The 27,785-nt window shown below is 55.1% G+C and overlaps 1 protein-coding gene across 1 annotated transcript; it reads right to left on the reverse strand.

The window, feature by feature from the left end:
- Positions 1-211: 211 nt before the first annotated feature.
- Positions 212-27,308, reverse strand: SELENOI (selenoprotein I). Its single transcript, XM_058801654.1, has 10 exons — positions 27,151-27,308; positions 11,252-11,320; positions 10,864-10,972; positions 8,593-8,667; positions 7,058-7,320; positions 5,028-5,136; positions 3,532-3,580; positions 2,966-3,146; positions 1,968-2,150; positions 212-277 (listed from the first exon to the last, which is right to left on the reverse strand). Exons 1-10 carry the CDS (start codon positions 27,196-27,198, stop codon positions 212-214), a joined length of 1,152 nt encoding a protein of 383 aa, XP_058657637.1. The 5' UTR covers positions 27,199-27,308.
- Positions 27,309-27,785: the final 477 nt, after the last annotated feature.

A 27,785-nucleotide genomic window follows, 5' to 3' on the forward strand; every position in this document is an offset into this window, starting at 1 on the left:
ACCCAAAACCCGAAGCTTGCAGGGATGGAAGAGCAGCAGGAGCCGCCCCGGCCCGGCCCCGCCCCGGCTGCAGCGGATCCCGCGTGTCCTTGGCCCTGTCCAGAGGATACTTTGATCTGTGGTGATGGCTGAAGTATTTACAGGTATTTGCAGCAGGTATTTACAGTCCTTCTGCAGCCCGCAGGCCGATTTTCTCCTCCTCTGCTCCCAGTCAGTCCGGAGTGGGCTTCCGTAGGGAGAAGGGCCGGATGTTGAAGTGCCTGCTCAGCTGGCTCACCTGGGGAAGGCAGACACGGGATTGGGTTATCCTGGATCCCGGGGGGTTATCCCGGCTCCCAGGCATGAGCAGCAGAGCAGGCAGAGCCCCAGACCTGCTCCTTGTTCCCACCAAGCCCCTGCCAGCCACTGTGCCCAGCCCACCCCTGCCCAGCCCCATCCCTGTCCCAGGCACTGCTTCCTCAGGGAACAGCCCTGCTCCCTTCCCAACCTTCCCAAACAACATCTGGGAGCAGGCTCACCCTCTGCTTTTCCCCTCCACAGGGGCAGGAGTTGGGAATGCTGAGCCCAGGCCTGCAGGATTTTACCCTCCTCCTTCATTATCCTGTTTAAATTCATTTGATCATCTCAGATATCTCTATAAAATATTCCTGAATCCATTCAAAGCCAGAGCTGGATAATTTACTTCCTGCAAAAGGAGGCTGAGCTTGACACAGTCAGGGCAGAGGCTTTAATCCTAATCATTCTCCCCAAATTCAGAGCAGTTTGGGATTAAGCTCCAATCCCAAAGCCTTTAAAGGCTCTTCAGCTCAAAGTGAAGAGGAGCTGGCACAGATGGGCCCTTGGAAAGGCAGAGGGAGGGAAAGAGGGAGCAGAGAGGAGCAGAGCACTGGGAATCTCCCAGGAGGGCATGGGCAGGAGGATTACACCACCAGCTCAGCCCCATCTCCAGCTGTGATTCCAAGACCAAATTTATTTAAGCTTCTTAGTAATTCAAATCCTTCTTGCCCAGAAGCCTCATTACACTAATTGGAAAGACAAGGCAACCTGGCTATTACTCCTTGGCTGTAATTACAGCTGGCACACGACTCCACAGGCTCTGGGGTGGAACTGGGGCTCCCAGGGGAAGGGGCTTCCCAAGGAGGGTGTCCCCACTTCAGCTGGGACACGTGGCCCCTTGTCCTCCTTCCTCAGCAGCTTCCCAGTGGGACTCTGGGCTTCTCCAAGTTTGTTCTGTTAATCCAAACTCAGAGCATGAGGAGGAAACCAATCCCTGGATCTGTGCACAGATGGACAGGAGGAAGGGAGGCCCTGGAGCTGCTGTGTTCCCACTGCCCCCATCAGGAAAATCCCCACTCCAGCCTGGCTCTCTCAGCACCTTGGAGACCTCAGTGGGAGATTCAGAGCCCCTTGCAGGGCCTAAAGGGGCTCCAGGAGAGCTGCAGGGGGACTGGGGACAAGGGATGGAGGGACAGACACAGGGAATGGCTCCCAGTGCCAGAGGGCAGGGATGGATGGGGTATTGGGAATTGGGAATTGTTCCCTGGCAGGGTGGGGAGGGGCTGGGATGGAATTCCCAGAGCAGCTGAGGCTGCCCATGGATCCCTGGCAGTGCCCAAGGTCAGATTGGACACTGGGGTTGGAGCACCCTGGAACAGTGGAATGTGTCCCTGCCATGGCAGGGGTGACACTGGATGGGCTCTGAGGTCACTCCCAACCCAAATTCCAGGATTTTGTGCTTGGTTTCCCACTCATCTGACACACCCCAGGGGAAGGACAGCCCCTGCCACATCCTGTGCAGTTCCCTTCAATCCCATGCAACCTCCCCAAGCCTCCCACAAGGAATCCACCCCAAATCCCACAAGCTCACAGAACCATTCCCAGCCATATTCCCAGTTTCACACAGAGCACTCCCTGCCCCAAGCAGCAGCACTCCCAGCCACAGCCCAGCCCCAGGAGGTGTCACCTACCACGACCACTCCGTAGTGGATGTGTGCCAGGGTGAGGAAGGCTGTCAGCAGGTACAGCAGGAGCGTTTCACTGCCTGGAGCCAGCCCAGACACCACCAGGAGCAGCACGGCCGCGATGGGCAGCAGCATCCAGTTGAGGGGCTGGCACCGTGTGCTGCTCATCTGGCACACGATCAGCTGGCACTGGGGGGACAGGGACAGAGCCTGAGCCTGCTGTCGGCTCTGGGAGCAACAGATGTTTGTCCCCAGAGCAGAGGGGATGGTCACTTGTGTGGTCTATGACACTGTCCCCTGTGCTGGCACTGCTGGGGCACCTCCAGTGCTGGGGGCAGCTCTGGGCCCCTCCTGACACAAGAGAGACCTGGAAGGGCTGGAGAATGTCCAGGGAAGGGAATGGAGCCCCAGGAGAGGCTGAGGGAGCTGGGAAGGGAATGGAGCCCCAGGAGGGGCTGAGGGAGCTGGGAAGGGGCTCAGCCTGGAGAAAAGGAGCCTCAGGGGGGACCCTGTGGCTCTGCACAAGTCCCTGACAGGAGGGACAGCCAGGGGGGTCGGGCTCTGCTCCCAGGGAACAGGGACAGGATAAGGGGAAATGGCCCAGGCTGGGCCAGGACAGGCTCAGGTTGGACATCAGGAGGAATTTCTCCATGGAAAGGGTTGTTAAACATTGGAAAAGGCCCAGGGCAGTGGTGGAGTCCCATCCCTAGAGGGATTTTAAAACCCCCTGGATGTGGCACCTGGAGCAGGGGTGACCTTGGCAGTGCTGGGGGACAATTGGACTCAGTGGTCTCATAGGGCTTTTCCAACCTTAACATTCCCATTATTCTACCACTAGGCAGCTAAATTAAATTTTGACCAAAAATGTAGCCCTCCCATTTTAAGTTTATCCCCAAAAGGAGGCAGGAACTCCTTTCCCATCAGCACTTTGCTGCTCACAGCACATGTGGAAACTCAATTTAACCAATTCTCCAGTCCCTCAAGCATAAAGCAGAAGCTCTTACAGAGATGTTGGCAAAGGCTGTTCCAACCATGAAATAGAAGAGCCTGGGCTGGACCTCCAGGATGTCAGTGGGGGACAGGAAGATCCAGGTGGTGCAGAGCAGGAACAGCAACACCGGGGACACCAGGGGCAGCAGGATTTCATACACAGAGTGGTGCTTCAAGGTGTTATTTTTATAGGCCCTGAAACACAAGCAAAGAAAGGAAAATGCATGGAATGACTGAGAAATCCCTGGTGCTGCCTGCAGTAAGTACCTGAAGGAGCTCCAGGAGCTGCAGAGGGACTGGAGTGAAAGGACAAGGGGAAATGATTTCCCACTGCCAGAGGGCAGAGATGGATGTTGGGAATTAGGAATTCTTGGTTGTGAGGGTGGTGAGACCCTGGCACAGGGTGCCCAGAGCAGCTGAGGCTGCCCCTGGATCCCTGGCAGTGCCCAAGGCCAGGCTGGACAGAGCCTGAAGCACCCTGGGACACTGGGAGCTGTCCCTGCCCATGGCAGGGGGTGGCACAGGATGAATTTTCCACCCCCTTCCCACCCAAACCCTGCTGGGGTTCTACAAAACTCACTTGTAGAAGTTGTACAGGCTCATGGGCAGGGTCACAGTGAGGGCACAGGCTGGAAGAGAAAAGTGCCACGTTAGTGCCCCGGGGCACAGGGGACACCCCATGCACCCCGAACAGGAGGCTCTGGCTGGGCTCTGCTTTAAATTCCCTGCACCAAAAATAGCTCCTGGTGCCCCAGGAATAGCTCAGCACATTTGGAAGAAGCTGCTCTCAAGTCTGGCCCAAGAGCTGTAATTAAAAGTTAAAGTCTGCTGTAAGTTGAAGACATTTCCATTTGAAAGGGCTGCATTAAGGAGCTCGGGTTTTGTGCTTTTAAACAGTGACAAAGCTTAATTATAATACAACTCTAATGAGACACGAGTGCACACTCCTCAAATGACATGGCTGGGCACAAAAGTTTTCACAAGAAAGACAATTTGCTGTTTCTCTGGCTGTGTGCAGACATTTCCAGAGGCCACCTTGCCAAAAAGTTGTCATTTAACTGGATAAATGATACAAAGCACCCAAATAACTGAAAAATCCTGACCTAAATCAGAACCATCAACTTTATCCATGATATTCCAGCACAACTCCTTCCCTGTTTATCCAGCAGAAGGCATGTGAACAGAGCTGGAAATACTCCTGCTTTAATAACCCAGCTCCTCTCCCCCGTGTGGGAACTGGGCTCCATTTCTCATATAGGAAAAGCACATTCATTATTCAGGTCAAGTCACAGCTGTCAAAGGAAAGCTGGGAACATCTACCTGATAAAAGTGCAAGTACATTTAACACACTAATTAACTCAAAATTAAGCAATTACAAAGAACACCTGAAGGGAAACAGAAAATAAACTGAGCAGAATTTGTGATTTAGGCAATGGCATTGAACAACATCAGCTCAGCTCTACCCTTTGCAGTAGCTTATTTTGACTGACCACACTCAGAGAGTGAGGCTGGGCCTTTATTTCAATTTTATTATAATTATTATTATAATGATGTAATGTTCAGGTGGGTGGATGGAGGGCAGGATCCCCAAACAGCAGAGCTCCCACCCACCTCCATGGCTGCAACCTCCCTCCCACGCTGTGTTTGGGCTCTGGGGTGAGAGGGAGCCCCAGAGCAGAAAAACAAAAGTGTCCTGACCCCTCCAAACCAGCCCAAGGCTGGGGAGGCTCCACTGAGAGCCAGGTCCCACCACCCCCTGCACATTGGGCTTTATCCCCTGGAAACTCTGGGTTCACCACACTGGTTTTACCCCCAGGCTCTCACTGAGGACAAACTAAGCTTGGCTGGAGTGAAGTCAGCCCAGGCAGAGCAGAGTTAAGTTCTCCAAAATAACTCTGCAGGAGACAACCCTGTTTTGAAATCCTGGGAAAGATTTTCAGGCTGTGAGAACACCCTCAATTAGTCACTTCAACAACAGCCCGGGGGCAGCAAACAGAGCAGTGTTAGCAGGTCATTAGCAGGGGTTTGGGAAAAAGGTGAAGTTTAAAAGACAGGCTTCAACATGGAGTTTCTTACCAATAATCATTGCAGTGAATAGGTCTCTATATAAGAAATTAAACAGGAAAGGTGCATACCAGGCCTCAACTCCCACAAAGGCTGTCACTATGTAGACAATTGAAATGGTCTGAAAGAAAGCACAGGACAAGCAGGGGTGAGAAATGAGATGGGCAAGTCTGGCAGCACCTGGCTGGCAGCACCAAGCGTGTGCCAGGCAGCTCCAGGGAAAGGCAGCTCTAAGCTATGACATGTTCAGTCCTACCCACCAGCAGGAAGGAGAAAATAAAGCAAATCCACAAATATCCCATGTTACCAGGTGTAGGAAGGAAGATCTGCTGAGAAGGGATTGGATTGGGCAGTGCCCATGCCCTGTGCTGGCACTGCTGGGGCACCTCCAGTGCTGGGGGCACCTCTGACAGGAGAGACCTGGAGGGGCTGGAGCTGGGAAGGGAACGGAGCTGGGAAGGGAATGGAGCCCCAGGAGAGGCTGAGGGAGCTGGGAAGGGAATGGAGCCCCAGGAGGGGCTGAGGGAGCTGGGAAGGGAATGGAGCCCCAGGAGGGGCTGAGGGAGCTGGGAAGGGAATGGAGCCCCAGGAGGGGCTGAGGGAGCTGGGAAGGGGCTCAGCCTGGAGAAAAGGAGGCTCAGGGGGGACCTTGTGGCTCTGCAAAAGTCCCTGACAGGAGGGGACAGCCGGGGGGGGTCGGGCTCTGCTCCCAGGGAACAGGGACAGGACAAGGGGAAATGGCCTCAGGCTGGGCCAGGGTTGGACATCAGGAGGAATTTCTGCATGGAAAGGGTGCTCAGGCCTGGCAGGGGCTGCCCACGGACAGGGTGGAGTCTCATCCCTGGAGGAATATAAAAACCACGTGGAAGTGGCACTTGGGGCCATGGGCCAGCGGTGGCCTTGGCAGTGCTGAGGACAAGGCTGGACTCGATGGTCTCAGAGGGTTTTTCCAACCTCACTGATTCTATGAGGAGGACATGACCAGGAGCTGCAGGAGAGATGCCCCAGCACAGCCTTGAACTCTCGAGGTGACCACAGCACAGGTTTTACACAAGTTGCAGTGACCCTGGAGGGGTCATTCAGGGACTCTTCCTTATCCATCAGCTGCTGGATTACAGGGAGAAGCTCACCAGGGCTATTTCAGCTTTAATAGTCCCCTGAAGCTGGGTGGAACACGCTGCTCTGCCCTCCACCCCTGCCTTTCTCCAGCAGGCAGCTCAAAGACCTGGGTTAAGCAACATTTTGGGAGAAAGGATCAGAGTACAGTCAGGGCCCAGCTCTGGTCTGCTTGTAGTAGGAGAAATGATTATTCCAATTAATGCAGCTGCATTAATTGAACTTTCCTTCCAGCTCGTTGCATTTCCCACCCAGCATCTGACAAACCAGAGGATAAATAAATGGACATAAGATAATGAGGTAAAAGGAAGATGCTTTTTTACAATGAGGGTGGTTGCCCAGAGAAGCTGTGGCTCCCTCATCCCTGGAAATGTCCAAGGCCAGGCTGGACAAAGCTTGGAGCAGCCTGGGCTGGAGGAAGGCACTGCCAGGTGAGCTGCCTCATCCCCAGGTGTCAGTTCTCTTCAGGAAGAGCTTCCTGCAGAGAATTCCTTAAGGAGGGATGGACACACCAACACCCCAAGGGTCCATCACCATCAGTCTCAACACCCACTGCCCAGGGACCATGGTCTGGAGGGGCACCTCCCCAGGGATCTTTGCTTCAGGAACAGCAATTAACAAACCAATTACCTCTGCTGAATTTTTGAGCAAGATGCTGCCAGTGCCAAAAGGCATCCCAAACTTCCAGGCTTTACCCACACTGGTACCACATAGGGAACTACATAAAGCAACCATTCCAGTGGGCAGAACATGCAGGAAGCAGGGAGAGGAGAGCCAAGGCCATGTCCATCCTTCAAGCCTTGTTTGTCATGGAGAGTCCCTGTCCATGGACTGACTCCATGACTGACAATGCTTTGGATCCACAGCAGAACACACCCCTCAGTGGGCAGCACTGCACCCAGCAGCTTCTCAGGGCGTCAACTCACCACCTGGCTGACGTCATATCCCCAGGGCAGGAAGAGAATCCCTGTGTTATACTTCTCCCAGTGGGAGAGGATGAAGGAAAACAAGACCACCCACAGCAGGAGGTAGAGCACGAAGACGCTGACGCCGGTGGAGCCCCGGCCGAAGGTGGAGTACACGGTGACCACAAAGTACACGCAGGCCCAGCTGTCCAGGCCGTGGTCAAAGAGCTCTCCCAGGGGGGTGCTGGAGTTGGTCCGGCGTGCCTGCTTCCCATCAACACCATCTGGGAAGAGGGAGAGAAAAATGGATGATGTGTTAGTCTTTGAGGTAAGTCTTAGGAGCTCTCAGAGAAATACATCACACCTGAGATAGCTCAGATAGCCAGAACGGCATAAAATTAGCAGGGTGGCTTCTGAGGTAGTGTTGGAAACAGAAAAAGGTTTAATAAAAGGCAAATTAACAAAGCTCTTACGGAGAAAAAATGAGCCAGGGGCAAGAGGTTCTTGCTCCTGCTAAAACACCCCACATCCTTTGTTCTCTTCTTTATCTAGTGAATTACCTATGTGGGACCTCTTGGCCTCTGTCTAATCAGACAGCCCCAGGTTTGAGTGGAAGTCCAAAAGGTCCTATGAGGTGTCTTTTGTACCAAACTGGGAGAGAAACTTCTGGGCTTTTTGCCTTTTTAAGCAGATAAAGAATAATTTAGTCACTCCATCAACAGGGGGCACATTGCTACACATGGAGCTCTCCTGGACACTCCACACAAAGCAGTGGGCCAGGGAACAGCAGCTTTCCCCATTTCCACCCTCAGTCAGTGAGTGGACTTCCCACTCCTGCTCCATGGGAGGCTGGAAAATGCAACAGGTCTGATGAGATTATATTTATTCCCTTATGTTTCCTTTATATTCCTTAGAGCAGTTTCTTCCTGTGCCTGGAGCTGGAAAGGGACGTGGGACAAGGGATAGAGGAACAGGACACAGGGAATGGCTTCAAAGTGGAAAAAGGGAAATTTGGGTGGGATATTGGGAAGGAATTCTTGGCTCTGAGGCCTTGGCACAGGTTGGCCAGAAAAGCTGCGGCTGCCCCTGCATCCCTGGAAGTGTCCAAGGCCAGCCTGGATGGAGGTTGGAGCAACCTGGTGTTGGATTAGGCATGTTTACACAGGCGTGTTTTGTTTGTTTACAAGCAAATACATACTATGTGAACTTTTATGAGACCTTAAGAATTCTCTACAAATTCATTTCCCACATTTGGGATAGTGGAAAGTGTCCCTGCCCATAGCAGGGGGTAGAACCAGAGGATTTTGCAGGTCCTTTCCAACCCAAACCATTCTGGGATTCTCTGATTATTTAGAGCAGACCCAAGACAGAGTTTCAAAGTTCATCTCAAAGTCAGTTCCAGTTTCCTCCTTTCCCATCAGATGCCCAGGGACAACTTCCTTATCTCCACATTGCAAAGCAGCTCCCAGAAACTGCTGAGAGCACACAACATAATACTTCCCATGGGGAGAGAGGGAAGAATCACAGCATGAGTGGGTGACCCTGAAAACTCTTACCTAACGTGTAGGCCATGAAGTTGAGGAGCCCCACCACGATCCACACACCATTTGGAACATGCTGGTGATCAGGAGCTGCAGGGATCAGACAGACCAGAGTCAGGACAGTTCACGATGTGCTTCCTGAGGGTTTATTTTGGCCCAAAAAGCACAGCCACGAGGACTCAAACAGTGAATCTGGGATGTGAGCTTTGCAGGATGAGATGGCAGAGCTGCCCCATATCAGCTCATGAAACCAGGTCAGTGAGGACTTTGCCTTTCAGGACATATTTGTCCTTTGCTCCCAGCTCTCTGAAATCATGGGACCTGAGAACTGGGGCCAGTTCTGCAGTGCCACTGCAGGCTGTGTGGAAGTGCGTGCAGAGGACACTCCTCAGTCAGTCACTGGCTCACAGAGCATCAAGTGGAGCCTCTTCGATGTGGCAGCTCCCTGCCCCCGCAGGAACATGCCAGGATTCCCCGCCCAGTCTCCAGTCCCATCCTGCCAATGGAAACCCAGCTCTTCCCTACAGCACCTCCACCTCCTCCAGCACGGCTCAGGCAGTGAGCCAGCAGAGCTGGCTGCACTTCACCCCATACCCACACTCGTGCAGCAAGGCTTTGTGAATTTCCTCGGATCACACCTTCAATTTCTCCTCTGATGGACAATGTTGTATTTTGTATCATGAGAAAAATGGAATGAATGTGAACATGATCCAGATTCAAGCTACTACCCAAAATAAAACCTAATTTGGGACTTTCAGCATGCTGATTAATACCCACACTGTGTTGGTTGTGGTAGAAGAAGAGTAACAATTAATTCTTCTTGTCCAGCACCTTTCTCCCCTGTTAATATTTATTTCCTAATGGATATCGTGGTAGGCTGCAATCAGGGAGCCCAAAGAGAAGGGCAGGAAGAGGCAGGAGGGCACAGGGAGGTCTCTGGGGAACAGTGATCCCCTGAAATGCCACCTCCTGTTTCCTCAGGGCAGCAGGATGGTGCCCTTCCAGCAGCAAAGGGAAGGAGGGTACCACATCTGCAAAGCCATCCAAGGAGGAGGGAAGGCACAAAATTCTGGAGCAGCACCAGGAGAAGTTCTGTCTCCAAGCAGGACATGTAAAACATGTATGTGAAAGGATCCCAAGCCATGAACTTCTCCATCCTTCCAAAGCCAATTTTTGAGAGGCTGGGAGAGTTGGGGATGTCCAGCCTGGAGAACAGGAGGCTCCAGAGAATTCTCAGCGTCCGCTCCAGGGCTTAAAGAGCATCCAGGAGGGCTGGAGAGGGTGGAACAAGGGGGAATAGATTCACACTGCCAGAGGGCAGGGATGGATGGGACACTGGGGCTTGGAGCAACCTGGGATAGTGGAAAGTGTCCCTGCTCCTGGCAGGAGGTGGGACTAGATGGGCTTTAAGGTTCCTTCAACCCAAACCATTCTGGGATTCCATGATTCTGGATGTCTGATGCCCTGGGGTTTTCACCTTGAACTACTGACAGCTTTTGCTCCCATGGCTCATGGATCTTTACAGCCCAAACCCTGGCCAACAGCCACCTGAACCTTCAACAGCTGTGATTTATCTACCAATAAAGGCAATCCCAAGAAAGCAAGATTTCTGCCATGTAACTGTGTTTTGATGATGGGTCCAGTTTAGAATTCCACAAACTCTCCTGAGCAACCTAAACCAGACCTGGCAGGGTCTAAGGGAGAGAAAAACACAGAGGAGAAGCTCCTGAGAATTATCACACTGCATTAATGCTTTCCCTGGGACTCCTCCATGTGCAAAGGAACACGACTGAACTATTGGATTCGCAGACAGATGAACATGGGGACTGTTAGAAAAGTTTAAAGCTGTGAATGGTGAAGCTCAGAAAGAGGATTTGGCCTTGTTAGTCTGATGTGCTGGTGGTTTTGCCAAGAGGGGAACGAGCCGGGATGTGAAAAACAAGGCTCTACCAGCTGATTTCAGGGAAGCAGCACTTCCTAACATTTTCCTGTTAGATTTTCAAACACGGGCACTGGGTTGCTTGCTCTGCAGGCAGAGCCAATTCCAACCCAAGACTCCAGTTGTCTCCTCCTCCCTGTCCCACCCACTGCCAGCCAGGAGCACCTTTCCCTGGCAGCCGGAGGGAAGGTGTCACACTCTGACAAGTCCTTGTCACAAAATCCAGAGAGTTCAATCCCCTCCTCTGTCCCAGTCACTTTGGGAAGGCCCAGACCCAGAGGCCTCACCAATTCCCAGCAGAGGAGGTGAGACAGATTTCCCACCTGACCAGGAACATGCAGCCTTACCAGAAGCATAAAAGTCAGGGTCGAAGTATGCCATGAGGAAGAAGTTGAAGACAAGCAGCAGGAAGCCAGAAAACGTTATCAAATTTGGGGCCAGCCAGGTAGGGAAGATCTATGGGAAAGCAGCAAAAGAACAGATGAACTCATTAAAACATGGACTGAGGAGCAGGTGCTGCTCCAGCCATGGTTGCACTGTCTGGGTGTTAGACAACACTGCCAGGAGCATCCTGGGGCAGCAGGAAGCGTGGGGCTGGGATGCAGGCGTTCAGGGATTGGGGGCAGGCTGCAGGCAGCCCCTCACTCATTAGTGGCACCACAAACGAAGCAGCTGATGGTGTTACAGAGCTGACCTGGGCTGTGCTGTCCTGCCCAGGGTGGGACAGGGACTCACCTTCACAATGGCGTTCCAGAAGGGATGCATGACATACAGGGACAGGGGGTTGCTGTCCACGGCGCTGTACTGGGAAAGGGAAACAAAAAACAACAGTTAGGGCTCCAGCAATGTACAGAAACAGCCAGACATCTGGAATCTTCTGAGCCACATCTGTGTGGAACCCCCACAGGACTCCTGATGTACCCCCCAGCCTCTGGAAATGCCAGCTCCAGATCTATGAGTGGACACAGGCAAGGAGCAAAATGCTGATCCTTTCAACTGCTTCCAACTGCTCTGTCCCACCTGGATGATGAGAAATGCTCTGGGTCCTACCCCCCAACAGGCCATCTGTCACCTCTGGAAATGCCAGCTCCAGATCTCTGAGTGGACACAAGCAAGGAGCAAAATGCTGATCCTTTCAACTGCTTCCAATTGCTCTGCCCCACCTGGATGAGGAGAAATGCTCTGGGTCCCCCCAACAGTGCCATCTGTCACCTGCTCTGCTGTGACCCCTTTGTTCCCTTGCTGGTCCCAGTCTCCATCTTCACTTCCAGCAGTGGGACTGGGAGCCCCTTGAGCAGGATGGGTTTCAGAGGTCCCCTCTCCACTGAGGAGCTGAGATTTCACCAGAGGCAGCTTTGGGAATGGGGAGGGAGAGCTCGTACCCCTCATCCTATCATTTGAGGTGCTCAGGGTGTGTTTGTGGTAGGGGAAATAGAAATAGAAATAAAAATCAATGATCTAGACAAGGCATGAAACAACATCCAGATAGAAAGTTAAAATTTGACATCATTTGGCTCTCAAGAGCAGCACGAGCCATTATCTGCTCTCACAGCCCCTTCCAAACACAGATTACCCTGGCTAAAGTCCTCTTCTCCCAGGAACACTTTGATAAGAATGCCAAGAACAATTCCATAGGCTACCAAACTCCTGGGCTCACATGCTCGGTGCTGGGCTGGGCAGAACCTGCTGCTCACCCACCTGCTTGGGACAGCACCCTCAGCTCCAGCACAGCATCTGCCTGAGTCCAGTCCCAGCCACAGAATTCCAGAGTGGTTTGTGTGGGAAGGAACCTTCCAGAAACTCCAGTGCCAGCCCCTGCCATGGGCAGGGACACCTTCCACTGTCTCAGGGTGCTCCCAGCCCCATCCATCCTGGCCTTGGGCAGTGCCAGGCATCCAGGGGCAACCACAGCTGTACTGGGCACTCTGTGCCAGGGCCTCACCCCCTCACAGCCAAGAATTCCTTCCCAATATCCCACCTAACTCTCTTTTTTCACTTTGAAGCCATTCCCTGTGTCCTGTCCCTCTATCCCCAGTCCCTCTGCAGCTCTCCTGGAGCCCCTTCATTCCCTGCCAGGGGCTCTGAGCTCTCCCTGGATCCTTCTCCTATCCAGGTGAGCACCTCCAGCTCTCCCAGCCTGGCCCCAGAGTAGAGTAGAGGGACCCCAGCCCATGGAGCAGCTCTGTGGCCTCCTTTGGACTCATTCCAACAGCTACCACATTTGGTTTGGTTGGTAAAAGGAAACCCCTCAGCAAAGAGCAGCTCCAAGTGATCCCTCCAGCCCATGGCCTTGAACCAGCCCCTGTCACTGCACCCATGGATTGCTCCAACCTGTTCCTCTCCTTGTCTGCATTCCCCACTTTTCCCTGGAAGCCCAGAAGTGGTGGGAAAGGGCAAAGCAAAACCTCCCCAAGAAACACACCAGGACCAAGAAGGGATAAGGGACCAAGATGGGTCTCGCTGGGGTCCCATTTCACAGCATTTGCTCCCTCCTGGGTGAATCCCATTCTTAGCAAGGATTTCTGTACCCCCTCCCTGTGCAGGGCCAGTCCATCTCCCTGGGATTCAGCCCCAGAGGCTGTGTCCCCACAGGAGCAGCAGAGCAAGAAGCAACAAACCCCAAAGCCGTATGGAGGCAACTCTAAGCCGCAAGGAATTTCCAATCTCAGCTTAATGCAATTTTGGGGGGCAGAATTCCAAATGCTTTACAAGATAATAGGATTTTGAAGCACCAGTTAGGGGAGGAGGAGAGACTGATTTAATCTCATTATCCCCAAAACAGCCTGGAACAAGAAAACAGATGCAAGGCTTGGAGTGAGGCAGGGGAAGAGCTCCAGAGCCTCCATGCCTGTGCTTGGAAGGTACCTCAGGGAAATTTCACCAGACTCATGGCTTGGGAAGTTTCCCTCTCTCCCTGCAAGAGTTGAGGATAATATTCAATAAACAGCTTTCCCCATGGCCACACATGTCCCCACCTTGCTTGCAGAACTCAAAGAGCTGGCAAGAGCAGTTTCTTGGAGAAAGGGCAGCTGCTCTGCAGAGGTTTGCTGATGCAACCATGGAATATCCTGGGTCGGAAAGGACCCACAGGGATGCTGGAGTTCAACCTTTGTCCCTGCCCAGGCCCCCAACAATCCCACCCTGCACATCCCTGAGAGCATCTCCCAATGTTCCTGGAGCTCTGGCAGCCTCGGGGCTGTGCCCATTCCCTGGGGAGTCTGGGCAGTGCCCAGCTCTCTCTGGGGGAAGAACCTTTCACAATATCCAACCTAAACCTCCCTGGCACAGCTCCAGCAGTTCCCTTGGGTCCTGTCCCTGTCCCAGAGATAGAGTTGCCCCTCAGGAGGAAGCTGATGACATCCATGAGCTTCCTCTCAGTCTCTTCTCCAGCTGAACAAGCCAAGTGCCCACTGTGTGCCCCCTGCAGACCCTTCCCCATTGGGTCTGTGCCCCTCTGGATTCTCTGCCACAGCTTCAGATCCCTTCTATGCCCCCCAGCTCCTGCCAGGCTCCAGCCAGGACACTCCTCTGTGTGCTGAGCAAGGCCAGCCATGCTGTGCCCACTCTGGGGACATCCTGGGGCACAGGGACAGAACCAGGGCAGCTCTGGTGCCAGGCTGGCTGCCACCCTTGGGGACAGTGCTCTGGACAGCCAGGACACGGATGCCTGCCCAGGACAGCTGCTCCCAGAATACCAATGAGCTGCCAGGCACCTTCAGGGACAGATCCCAAGACATCCTGGCCATGCTCAGCCTCCTCCAGCTGCTTTTCCTGGCAGGGTCTTCCTTACAAACTACTAAAGTTGTCCCTTCCACCTCTTCACTTGTCAACCCCAAACCCAGCAGTGTTTGAGCCTGGCACTGGCTCCATCATTCCCTCACCTCATCCTCACTGGAAATCAGTGTCACCTTCTGTATTTTGGACCTTCACACACTGGTCTAGTGACTCACATCCCTCTATAAATCGTTCTTCTATCACGACCAGTGATTCCCACCAGCCTGTACTCTGGATTTCTGCCCCTTTGCCCCTTTTTCAGGGAAAGAAGGTTAAAGGAAAAGGAGAAGTGCCCAGAAGGAATTTCAAACACCCCAGAGTCTCCTTCCCAAAGCAGTCAGGCATTTGTAAATGGCCCTGCTCTAAAATAGCTCCGTGCTCACAGACACAGCTTCTCCTCACGGCTGCAGGGAGGAGCCAACCAGCCCAGACAGCTCCCTTGAGATTGGGGTCAGAACTCCTCAGGGAAAGAGCAAAACCAGCAGCAACAATTCCTGGCAGCACACGGGAGCCTCCTGTCCATGCCAGGATGCCACAGGCACCCCAAGGGTTGGGGACAGGCCCAGTGGCTGTGGTGCCATCGCAGACGAGCTGGCTGGCGTTGTTATGGGACTTACAGACACAAATGGCTTGTATGGCTTCAACCCAACATTAATCCTGCAACCAGGACACCTCTGGGAGACCCAATTATGTGTCCAAAGAGGAAAAAAAATACAGATTTATAGCCCAGATTCTTCTAATGGTCTTCCTGTCCCGGAAAAAACAATTCTGCTTTGAAGTAATCTGGTTACCCAGAGCCAGCAGCAGAACAAACATTGCCACAGAATCCTGGAGAATCCTGAGCTGGGAGGGACCCACGTGGGTCACCAGGTCCAGCTCCTGGCCCTGCAGAGGACATGCCAAGAATCCCACCATGTGCCTGGTGTGATTCACCCCATCACCACTGTCTGGGCCCAGAGGTGTTGGGGTGTGACACCCAGGTGGGCTGGGGCAGCACAGCACTGGTGGCACCTGGGCTGAGGACAGAACAAAGATGGATTTGCACATGGATCCCATCTTGCTCCAGGCAGGATCAGGGCACTCAGCAGAGCAGCTCCAGCAAGACCACAAGGCTGCTCCCTGCAAATCTCCTTAAATACAAAGTGGGCACAAGGCTAAGAACCTTCTCCCCTCAGGCTGAAGATAAGGCAGGAGGCAGAAAACTCCACCAATCCCAGCAAATGGAAGCGAGCAGAGCCGTGCCAGGTAAAACAAGGCACGTTTGCCCTATGCCCACCCTTGGCTAGCGTGTGAGGAGTCACCTCACCCTTTAATGGTACTGATTAACTCGAGCCCTGTTTGCCTTTTCCAAGGTCACTTCTCAGCTGGCAGCAGAAGGGAGAGTGTTTGCAGTGCAGAGCTGCACCCACCACATGAACCCGTGGGTTTGGAAGCTGCAGGAGGGATGTGGATGTCCTGGCTGTGTGTCCCAGCTGCAGCTTCAGCGTGTCCCTCCTCCTGCCTGGGTTGCACTGTGCAGGGTTCAGACATCCAGCAATGAAAGATGCTCCAAAATAAAGCATAAAGTCACAGAATCACTGAGGCTGGAGAAGTTCTCTCCAAACATTGAGTCAAACCATGCTCTGGAACGGCCAAGGCCACCACTGTCCAGTATTCCCTGGTGTCACATCCACAAGGCTTTTAAATCCCTCCAGGGATGGACACTTCAGCACTACCCTGGGCAGCTGTGCCAGGGCAGGACAGCCCTTTCCAGGTGGGAATTGTTCCCAACATCCACCCTGAGCCTGCCCTGGCATAGCTTGAGGCCATTCCCCCTTGTCTGTCCCTGTCCCCTGGCTGTCCCCTCCTGTCAGGGACTTGTGCAGAGCCACAAGGGCCCCCCTGAGCCTCCTTTTCTCCAGGCTGAGCCCCTTCCCAGCTCCCTCAGCCTCTCCTGGGGCTCCATTCCCTTCCCAGCTCCCTCAGCCTCTCCTGGAGCTCCATTCCCTTCCCAGCTCCCTCAGCCTCTCCTGGGGCTCCATTCCCTTCCCAGCTCCCTCAGCCCCTCCTGGGGCTCCATTCCCTTCCCAGCTCCCTCAGCCCCTCCTGGGGCTCCATTCCCTTCCCAGCTCCCTCAGCCTCTCCTGGAGCTCCATTCCCTTCCCAGCTCCCTCAGCCCCTCCTGGGGCTCCATTCCCTTCCCAGCTCCCTCAGCCTCTCCTGGGGCTCCATTCCCTTCCCAACTCCGTTCCCTTCCCTGGACACGCTCCAGCCCCTCCAGGACTCTCCTGTCAAGAAGGGTCCAGAGCTGCTCCAGGATCCAACTTTCTCTTCCCAAAGCTCCCTACAAGAATAACAGCAGAGAATTCTCTCTTGTTGGCAGGAGCCCAGGAGTGAACACCTGCAGGGTCCCAGCAAGGCCAGAGCACCATTCCTCAATAAGGAACTGCCACACTCAGCAGAAGCCCCCCCCAGCCCCCACAGCACGTGCTAATTCATTGGGAAAAGCACATTCCTGCCCTGCCAACACACTCTGATATTCACAGCCTTGCTTCTCAGACATCAGCTGGGAGATTCATGGAATCTCAGATTGCTTTGGATTGAATGGAGCTTAAAGCCCATCCAGCGCCACCCCCTGCCATGGCAGGGACACTTCCACTATCCCAGGGTGCTCCAAGCCCCATCCAACCTGGCCTGGAACACTTCCACAGCTGCTCTGGGCAAACTGTGCCAGGGCCTGCCCACCCTGCCAGGGTAGAATTCAGGGCAGTCTCTCCTTCCAGCAGGCTGTGGCTCTGTCCTGGCACTGGAATCACACCAGGGTGGGAAGGAGCTGACCAAGTCCTGACCCCATCCCACTGTTGTGTTGGTGCAGGGGAAGTCATTTCCCCATGGATACATCAACACTTGATGTTGATGGCAGGCTCTGGCAAGCAGCCTTCCAATTCCAGCTGCATCCAGCAGCTCCCTGTGCTTGGGAGCAGCAAATATCCATGAATATGGGTCAGCACCGCTTCTGCTGCAGTGGGAGGTGATCAGCTGCACAGGGCTGCACAGATGGTGAGCTCAGGGCTGGGAGTGATGAACCTTCAGGGGTGCAGGGGAGAGGATCAGTCAGCAATGAACCTCTGGAGTGGCAATCCAGGGATCAGAGCAGCGACTTGGGGGAGGGGGAAAAAAGGGCAGAGTCAAAAATGCAGGAAAAGGAAACTTGTTACAATAACACTGGGACAGCCGGAAGAGTTTCCTATGTTGCCAGAGCTGGTCTGGGCTTCAAAAAAAATAGGGGGGACATACCTGAGAGTGGGATCAGACCATCCCTGTGTGCCCAAAGAGAACAGGAGGGACCAGGAGAGCAAGGCAGTGACAGCAGAGAAGGCAGCAGCTTCGCACCACCCCCAAACTTCCACAGCCCTGTGCTCTCCCCAAGGGCATATCCCAAAACCTGCTGCCTGCAGGGTCAGTGAGCTGCTCTGGCACCTCCAGGCTGGGATGCTCCTCACGGAGGCCATGAGCCTCCAGGGAGGTCAAACACTGGAAAGACCTCAGCCCCTCTGGATTTGATTTGGATTTGATCCCAACAAGCCAACTATGATAACAGGACAGGGGGAATGGCCTGAAGCTGAAGGAGGGTGAGTTTAGATTAGGTCTTAGGAAGGAATTATTCCCTTTGAGGGTGGGCAGACCCTGGCACAGGGTGCCCAGAGAAGCTGTGGCTGCCCCTGGATTCCTGGCAGTGCCCAAGGCCAGGCTGGATGGGGCTTGGAGCATCCTGGGATAGTGGAAAGTGTCCCTGCCCATGGTAAGGGGTTGGAATTAAATTATCTTTAAGTCACTTCCCATCCAAACCAGTCTGGGATTCTGTGTCAATGCACAAGTCAGTGGAATAAAAGGGAATTTCTTACAATCCCTAGAAAAAGAAATCAAGTTGAACTTTTCTATTCAAGGAAGCCACAAGCCCAGACACATCAGGGGATGATTCCAGGTAAAGAAAGGCACTGCAGGGAAGAAGGGCAATGCTACCCCCATGTTTCAACATTTTTCAAAGGTTTTAACCTTTTTTTCCAAAGCACATTTCTGCCTCTCTCTCATCCTGCCTCTCCACAAAGAAGAAATTCACAATAACAGGAAAAACCCCACACTTCACATCCAGCTTTGTGCAAGATGTGAGGCAGAGTGGGTCAGGTCACTGACACAAACCCTTGTAGTGTGGCCACTTTTGGAGCCAGCCACGGGAAGTGATACTTGAATTTCCACAATGCCCTCCCAGTTCTCTTCCAAACCCTCTGGACAGCCAAAGACTTGCTGTTCATTAGCAATGAGTAACTTTTCTGATGGAATTCCCTGCAGCCAAGACTCAACAGACACCAGTAAACATTGCAGCAAAATTTCAGCGCAATTAAAGAGCCCCAAGATGGGCTGACAAGCAGCCCACGCTCTGTTTAAGTGAGAGTTATGCACACCTTGCAACACTCAAGGCATAAACTGGGACCCAGATCTGCTTTGCATGCCAAGGAGAGAGTGCTGGAAAAGCCACCCGGCCAAAGGCACCAGCAGGCTCAGCACTTGTCACCACTTCAACTGCTCCTTCCTCTCCACAGGCCTGTGGCTGCTCATCACGGCACCTCCGTGCCCACACTGACAGCTGGGGCTGGCAATGCAGCTTCCTGCTGCTCCCCTGGGCTCACATTCATGAGAAATCTGCTTTTAGCAGATGGCCCCAGCCACCAGCTGGGAACAGCAACCTCCTGCTTCAGGTGGGCCTGAGGCTGCAGGATGTGTGCAGCAGGAGCTGTGTCCTTCACCAAGGGAAGAGCCCAGGGGGTTCCTGCTGTGGGACAGGACAAGGAGCCCAGGAAGATGGACAGCACCTGGCTGTGTGTGCTGACACCTGGAAGCCCCCAGACCTGGGCTGATCCCCCAGTGTGGGCAGCAGGGCAGGGGGATTCTGCCCCTGTGCCCAGGTGAGAGCCCACCTGCCCTGGGCATTCCAACAGCACAAGGACCTGGAGCTGCTGGACAGAGCCCAGAGGAGGCACCAGGGCTGCTCCAGGGCTGGAACCAGGCTGGGAGAGCTGGGGGTGCTCACCTGGATGGGAGAAGGATCCAGGGAGAGCTCAGAGCCCCTGGCAGGGCCTGAAGGGACTCCAGGAGAGCTGCAGAGGGACTGGGGACAAGGGATGGAGGGTCAGGACCCAGGGAATGGCTCCCACTGCCAGAGGGCAGCCATGGATGGGATATTGGGAAGGAATATTCCCTGGGAGGATGGTGAGGCCCTAGCACAGAGAAGCTGTGGCTGTTCCATCCCTGGAAGTGTCCAGGGGAGGTGTGGCAGCCAACACAACCACAAGCTGCCTGTGCCTGGGCGAGTCATTGTCTCATACAAAAACCCACAAAGGTTTGAAGTTCCTCTTGAAAACCCTGCAGGACCCACTGGGGACTGAAGGTGCAGTAGGTCCTGACCACAAAGAGCTTCATCACCACCACTGTGTGGCTAAAACAGATGAGTTTGGGAATCCCCCACCAAAACATGGTTCAGTACCTTTGACACCCTGTAGAGCAAAGGCCACTGCTCAGAAACCAGCAGCACCTCAGCAGCAATTTCAGGGCTGCTCTGGGTGAAGAGATGCAAACACAGCCAGAGCAAGTCCCAGGAGTGGCACCAGCTCATCACTCATCAAAACCCTCCAGCACGTCAGAAGTGTCCCTAGAAAGCAGCACAAATCCCTTCTCCTCATCTCATTGCTTAGCACAGGGGAGAAGCTCAGCCAAGGCTCGTGAGCTGAGTCGCTCCCAGTTAATCCACGAGCGCTGCTGCTGTCTCCTCCAACCACGGCACTGCTCAGACCACGAGAGCTGCAAGGGACATGCTAAGCTGGGCAGTGGTTCAAACCCCTGAATTAAATCACAGAAAAGGAGAAGAAAGAATAAAACCAGCTCTAACTTGGAAATTACACAGTCTAGGAGGTGCTCAGCAGGTGCCAGGCAGCACCTTGGGAAGCTGCATGTGTTTAATGGCAGGCACACACCCCGCTGTCTCAGAGCAATTAGAGGAGCCCTTGGGGAAGGAGTTAAGTGATTCCAGAGCTGGGCTCAAAGGCTTCCCCTCCTTCTCATCCTGCCTGCTATGGAGAAGCAGAGCTGGAAGGCTGGGGGGTGGCCTTTAATTGCTGTGGCCTTGAGCCTCAGGGCCATGGCCCAGCAGCAAAACACTTCCCTTTCCTGCTTCCCTTGCTCCCGGTGTTGATGTTCCATCGGTCTGAGCTGCCATCGGTGTTTCTGAACACCCTGCAGGGATCTCTTCAGGGCTCCTATCTGCAGAGCAGCCTAGAGAATCCTGCCAGGAACAGCTCCCAGCCATCTGCTTCCCACAGCCCAGCATCTGCACAGCCCGGTTCCCTGTGGCTCTCCAAGTCTGGAGGAATGGGATTTCTGGTTGAGGAGCAGAGCACCCTCTTCTTCAGGGCACAGATGGGACCAGCAGCTGGGCTCCCACCTGGAAGAAGGGTGCAGGGAAGGGAAGAGAGCATCCAGAAGGAAAATGCTTTCCACAATAAATTGCAATCCCTGAAGCCTGACCCTTGGGTGCATTCAGTGTCCCAGGTCTCCAAGCTCTCCTCTGAACATCCTTTCCATCTAACACTGGAAATGAGGAATAGAGTTGTTTCCCTGTAAGAAAACTCTTTAAGAATTTGAATAATCAAATGTGGGAAGGATTTTCTGCAGATGAGGCCTGCCAATACCATGGATCAGAGGCCCATTTGCTGCTCTCTCACCCAGGATTCCCACTATCCAAATGGATGTAGTATCCATACTTTTCCCTCCTTAGAGTGTCAGCTCTAATAAACAGCATTTCAAAGGGCATATTTAGGTCCCTTAAGGCCACCACCAGCTCCTGCTGGACAAAGAATGGAGGGTTTTTGGAGCAGCAGCTTTGCTATAAAAGGTCCTTCCCAAGTTTCATTTCAGTTTCCTCTTGCTGAACTCACGCTGGTTCCAGAAGCTTCTGGGGTGAACCACCAGCATGGTCCACCTTTGACTCAAACATGACACGTGTCATCACCTGCCCTCTCCATTCCTCCTGTGCCTCAGGTAAGGAGTGGCATTCACACCTCCTCCTTCGCTGGCATTTGCCCCAGATCAAGATCCCTGAGGATAAGATCCCAGGAATGCCTGAGGCCCACATGGCATCAGGACAAAGCCTTGTACTTGCGCTTCACAGTGAGGAAAGCAGGGCAGCAGACACTCATGTGCAGCCAGAGCCTCCTGGACAACACTTGTCACCCCAACACCTTCCCTGATCCTACAGGACCTGGATCAAAGAGCCACAAAGGGATCACAGCCCCTGGAATTGTCACCTGCGGCTCCATCACACCAGAGACACCAGCAGAGGACAGGATCCCTTGGGGTAGAGCTGGACAACGTGGAATCACAAGCAGCTCAGACAAGGCTGGGACAGAAAAGGCTACAGAGGAGGCAGGGCACGTGACTGGAATACAGAGAGACAGGGACAAACCATCAGAGCTGGCTGCAACTGCCAAGGACACGTGAAGCTGCAGAGCTGTGTCCTCACCTAGAATCATCAAATCCCAGAATGGTTTGGATGGGAAGGGACCTTAAAGCCCATCCAGTGCCACCCCTGCCATGGCAGGGACACCTCCCACTGTCCCAGGTGCTCCAAGCCCCAATGTCCAGCCTGGCCTTGGGCACTGCCAGGGATCCAGGGAATGCCCTCACTAGAAACAGCCACTGTGGCTGTGGCAGAGGAGCTGAGGGACATGGCAGGAGCTGGCACAGGGGACACTCCTGCAGGGGCACAGTCTGTACGAATCTGAGCTGCCCTCGCAGCCCATAGAAACAGCGATCCATGGAATGGGTTGGGTGGGAAGGGATCTCAGAGCCCATCCAGTGCCATCCCTGCCATGGCAGGGACACCTCCCACTGTCCCAGGTGCTCCAAGCCCCAATGTCCAACCTGGCCTTGGGCACTGCCAGTGATCCAGGGGCAGCCACAGCTGCTCTGGGCACCTGTGCCAGGGCGTGCCCACCCTGCCAGGGCACAATTCCTCATTCCCAACATCGCATCCAGCCCTGCCCTCTGGCAGTGGGAGCCATTCCCTGGGTCCTGTCCCTGCAGACCCATGTCCAAAGTCCCTCTCCAGCAGAGGAAGCAAAGCAGAGCAGTCACCTCTGTGAACACTCCCGAGGGCCCCATTTCACACTTGCCCATACATTTACAGCAGGAGGTTGCCCAGAAGCTGGCCACAAGGCCATCTGCAGCCAGCTGTTAAGAACTCGACCTCTGGCATCCAACTGCAAGTTTCCACTCCAAAATAGCAGGGCCTGGCTGCAGCTTTCTTGGCAAGGGACACCCCACACCTGACAGTAACAGTGTTGGGGTTTGGCAGAGGACATTCAGCACCAACCAGAGCAGGGTGCATGGATTGCTTTTCCCTGGGCATGTGGACACACAAATCCTGCTCCATGGCCTCAAAACAAGCACTGGAGTTTGGATACTGAGACCTCCAGCCTGCCAGGAGCAGCCATCACCTACCCCAGGCTGACAAGTCACAAGTGCTGGAGCAGACACAGCTGGCATTTGTGCAGCCTAGGGGGAAGCCTCAGCAGCTGCCAGGCAGGGCTGGGACACATCACCTACACAGCATGGATTTGGTCCCTCTGTTCCCAGCTCAGCTGAGCCTGTCTCCAGAGGGATATTTCCTCCAGCCAAAGAATTCCCTGCTGCAGGAGGGTTACAGGCACAGAACCCCAGGATCACTGAGGTTGGATAAACCCAGACCATCAAGTCCAGCCTGTGAGTGATCCCCAACTTGTCACCAGCCCAGAGCATTGAGGGCCACATCCAGGCCTACCTTGGACACCTGCAGGGATGGGCACTCCAAACCTCCCTGGGCAGCCCCTGCCAAGGCCTGAGCACCCTTTCCATGCAGAAATTCCTCCTGATATCCACCCTGAGCCTGCCCTGGCCCAGCCTGAGGCCATTTCCCCTTGTCCTGTCCCTGTTCCCTGGCAGCAGAGCCCAACCACCCATGGCTGTCCCTCCTGTCAGGGACCTGTGCAGAGCCACAAGGGCCCCCCTGAGCCTCCTTTTCTCCAGGCTGAGCCCCTTCCCAGCTCCCTCAGCCCCTCCTGGGGCTCCATTCCCTTCCCAGCTCCCTCAGCCTCTCCTGGGGCTCCATTCCCTTCCCAGCTCCCTCAGCCTCTCCTGGGGCTCCATTCCCTTCCCAGCTCCCTCAGCCCCTCCTGGGGCTCCATTCCCTTCCCAGCTCCATTCCCTTCTCTGGACACGCTCCAGCCCCTCCAGGTCTCTCCTGGCAGGAGGGGCCCAGAGCTGCCCCCAGCACTGGAGGTGCCCCAGCAGTGCCAGCACAGGGGACGGGCACTGCCCTGGCCCTGCTGCCACCTCAGAGCTGGCACAGCCCAGGGGCCATTGGTCTCTGGCACACCTGGGCTCGGGCCCAGCTACTGACACCAGCAGACCCAGGAAATCTTCAGCACCATTAAACCATGACCCCCTCTCTGCCAGCACTGCACCTTGTGCTGCACGGCTTCCTCAGGCTCAGGTGATCCTCAGTGTCCCTTCAGGAGCAGCCAGAGAACCGTTCCCTCTCTGTCCCTGCCAGCCTGGCACAGCAGGAGCACACTCCTGCCTCACCCCAGCCAGCAGGAACCTGCACACTGCAAACTGAAACCATCTGCACTCCTGACTCCATGGCAGCAGTGACCCAGCCAGGGATGGAGAGGGCTGGGGATCATCCTGTATGAAGCTCCTCTGCTACTGCTCTGTCAGCTCCAGGGACACCAGCTCCTCTCCAAGGACAGGCTCCTTCTCTGTTGGGGACACGCTGCCTCCTGCACACTCCCTCAAATCCACTGTCTCTACTCCAAATCGATGGTGTGTGGCCAGAGAGCTTCTGCCAGGCACAGCTCAGAGGCTGAGGCACAGCCAGGGACTGGCACAGGGTGCCCAGAGCAGCTGCGGCTGTCCCTGGATCCCTGGAAGTGTTCCAGACCAGGCTGCACTGGGTTTGGAGCAACCTGGGATAGTGAGATGTGTCCCTGCCCGTTACAGGGGGTGGCACTGGATGAGCTCTAAGGTCCCTCCCAGCCCCATGTGTGAGTCTGACAAGGTAACCCAGCTTTGGAAGCCACAAATGGCAGAGCATGCCAAGCCTCAATGCCTAAATCAAGGCTGGAATAGGTGACCCAGTACTGAGATTTGTGCTGGATCAGCCACTTTCCCAAGGCTAAATTAGCCAGGAACAAAGCTCCCCAAGGAAACAGGACACAGAGCAAGCACAAGGAAGGCAGCAGGGCAGAGACACGAGTGGGGCACAGATGCTGCCCTTGGAGCACTCAGTGAACCCACCCACTCCTGACCAAGTCTCTGCTGACTCAGTAAAGCCACAGGCTCTGGGGCAAAGCTCCTCCTGTCCTCAGGCACAGCTCCATCAGAGCCCTGCTCCCACATTCCAGCCCTGAGCCCCCAAAGCAAGGCCAGGGAGCACCCCAGCAGTGCCTAACTGGGTCAGGGAGTGGCTGAGGCTTTTGTGCTGTGTGGGACTTTCCTCCGCACCCCAGGTGCCTTTCAGGGTTCTGCTCCCACATTCAACTGCAGCAGCGTTTCCGTCTGAGGTGCCTTCAGGAAATAACCTGGCAGCAGTTTTGGTCCCTGCCACACCATCCAGAAGGGCGGTGAAGTTGGGACCCCCTTGTCCCTGCACAGGTGCTGAGAGGGACAACAGCAACCCCAGCAATCCCTCCAGCAGGACTGGAAACAGGCTGAACATCCAACAGTCTCCCTCTTGGAGCAAAAGAGTTGTCTTTGCAGGAGCCAAACCAGTCCCTTTGGGAGGCCTGGCTCACAGCTGAGTGTTTTGATTACCTTTCCCCAGCACCCACACAAACCCACAGTCGTTCCCTGCCTTTCTAAACACGCAGACATTTTCCTGATGAATCCCCACACAGCCAGCCTTCCACAGGGAATCTCATGCACCCTGACACATCATCCCAAGTCCATTTCTCTCCACCTCACCAGGGTGCAAGAGGAGTGTGAGCAAGCCCTGGCCACCCCAGCCCTCATGGATGGCTCCAGGAGGAGCTGTGCTCCCTGAAGGCCTCAGACATGTCCTGATTGTCCCACACTCTTAAGTGACACCCCACAAGCCACCCTGGAAGGATGACTGGAACATGACGGGTCCCACAAGAGCAAAACAAAGAAGGTGAGGTGAAGACATTTACTTCACAAAAGCAGAGTGTGGGAGAAGAAAAAAATACGGAAAATATGGAAAACCCTCCTGTCCATATAAACAGAGGATCCAGCATTCCCCCGTGTTCAGGATGTCGCCTACTTTGGCCCAAAATCAGGCCCCAGGGATTTAAACGCCACGGCAGAGGCTGCTGGCACTTCCAGCAATTCCTTCCAAGGTTCCCAGCACTTTGAACAAGACCCAGCTCGGCATGAGGAGATGGGAATGATGTGGATTCCATGGGTGTGACTGCAGGGAGCACCCACGGGGCAGGAGCATGGTGGTCCTGAGCTCCATGGGGGCAGTTCCTGGGCTGGCCCTGCTCCAGGGAAACCCACAGTCCCTTCACTGGGGGGGACAGCCCCAGAGCTGGCTGTGTTCAGGGACAGGTCACCACTGTGTCCCTGGTCCCCAGCCCAGGAGGAGGAGAAGCTCCCAGTCACACCCTGATCATTCCAGCAAGGGGGGTCCCATGTCACACATGGTCCCACCTTTACCACACTGGTCCTCGCTGCACCCACAGCCCCCCAAATCCCAGCTCTCACTCACTGCAATTCCTCTGCCACACAACCCCAGGTGTCTCTGCAGCCTCCCAACACACAAACCTCGGGTCCCACTGCAGCCATCCCTCCAAACCCTGTGTTTCCCTGCCACCACCCCCAAACCGGGGTTCCGCTGCAGAGCTCTCTGTAACCCCAATGTCTCACTGGAGCCTCACCCCAAAACCCAGATTTCACTGCAACACCCTGTCCCCAAACTCCAGGTTCCCCTGCAGCCTCCTGCCACCATCCCAGGTATCATTGCAGCACCAACCCCCTGTCCCCAAGCCCCTGGGTGTCACTGCAAACCCACCAAACCCTGGGGCTCACTTTAGCACAAAGCCCCTGTCCCCAAGCCCCTGGGTGTCACTGCAAAGCCACCAAACCCTGGGGCTCACTGCAGCACAAACCCCTTGTCCCCAAGCCCCTGGGTGTCACTGCAAAGCCACCAAACCCTGCGGCTCACTGCAGCACAAACCCCCTGTCCCCAAGCCCCTGGGTGTCACTGCAAAGCCACCAAACCCTGGGGCTCACTGCAGCACCAACCCCCTGTCCCCAAGCCCCTGGGTGTCACTGCAAAGCCACCAAACCCTGCGGCTCACTTTAGCACAAACCCCCCGTCCCCAAGCCCCTGGGTGCCACTGCAAAGCCACCAAACCCTGCGGCTCACTGCACTTCCCACCCCTTCCACACCCGGGTTTCAGGTCTCACTGCAGTCCCCCAAAACCCCGCACACCTCTGCAAACCCCCTCACCCCAAAACCCCGCATCTCACCGCAGACCCTCCCAACACTCGGACCGCCCTACACTTCCCCCTTGCTCCCTTTAAATCTCAGGTTTCACTGCGGCCCCTCCCTCCGCCCCAAGCCCCCGGACTCCCTCCACATCCCCTCCCCACGCCCCGGCTGTCCCTATAGCCCCTCCGGAGATCCCACCACGGCTCCAGGCCCCGCTGGAGCCTCCCCTCCTCCGTGCACCCCAGCCTTGCCCAACCTTCCCTCCCAGCCCCGGCCGCCCCTCAGCGCCCCCCTCACAGCGCCAGGCCCCGAGCCCGGCCCCCGCCAGCGCCGCTACCTTGTACTTGCTGAAGCCGGCCAGCTGCTCGGGGCTCACGTACTCCATGCTGGCGCTCCCGCTGTTGCCGCTGCCGCCGTTCGCAGTGCTACCGGCGCTCCCGGTGCCGCTGTTCCCGCTGTTCCCGGGGCCGTTCCCGCTGCTCCCGGTGCCGCCGCCGCCGCATCGGCCCACCCGGCGTGGCAGTGACGTCACCGCTCCCCGCCCCGCCGCGATGGCGCCGCCTGGCGGCCGGGAGGGCCCCACGCGTGAGGGGAGCCAGAGAAGCGGGAAAATTTATCCCAAAAAACACATCCAGGCCTGGCCTGCGTCAGTGTGGAGAGATTCTCCGTGTCCTGGCACTCCAGCCCTGCTAAAAAGTCTCTCTTGGATCTCCTTTAGGGGCCAGAAAGGGCTCAAAGCTATCCCTGTACCATTCTCATCTCTTTAAGTCCCCATGGATTCCGTGTGGAAGGAGACCCTAAAGCTCATCCAGTTTTACCCTCTGCCATGGACAGGGACAATTCCACTGTCCCAGGGTGCTGCAAGTCCCGTCCAGCCTGGTCTTCGACACTGCCAGGGGTGGGGCAGCCGCAGCTTCTCTGGGGAGGGAGGGAGAACATGGGGAGGAAGGGAAACTAAGAGCAAGACTGGTG

Source organism: Ammospiza caudacuta, chromosome 3 (genome assembly GCF_027887145.1).
Source record: "Ammospiza caudacuta isolate bAmmCau1 chromosome 3, bAmmCau1.pri, whole genome shotgun sequence".
NCBI lineage: Eukaryota > Metazoa > Chordata > Aves > Passeriformes > Passerellidae > Ammospiza > Ammospiza caudacuta.

What these genes read in the sequence shown, in the direction of transcription:
- SELENOI (XM_058801654.1), bottom strand. Translation starts at nt 27,198, where the DNA reads ATGGAGTACGTGAGCCCCGAGCAGCTGGCCGGCTTCAGCAAGTACAAG. An exon ending in CTTCATGGCCTACACGTTAG is followed by an intron (nt 7,321 to 8,592) that starts GTAAGAGTTTTC and finishes CCCTCTTCCCAG; the next exon opens with ATGGTGTTGATGGGAAGCAG. An exon ending in GATATGACGTCAGCCAGGTG is followed by an intron (nt 5,137 to 7,057) that starts GTGAGTTGACGC and finishes GCTTTCTTTCAG; the next exon opens with ACCATTTCAATTGTCTACAT.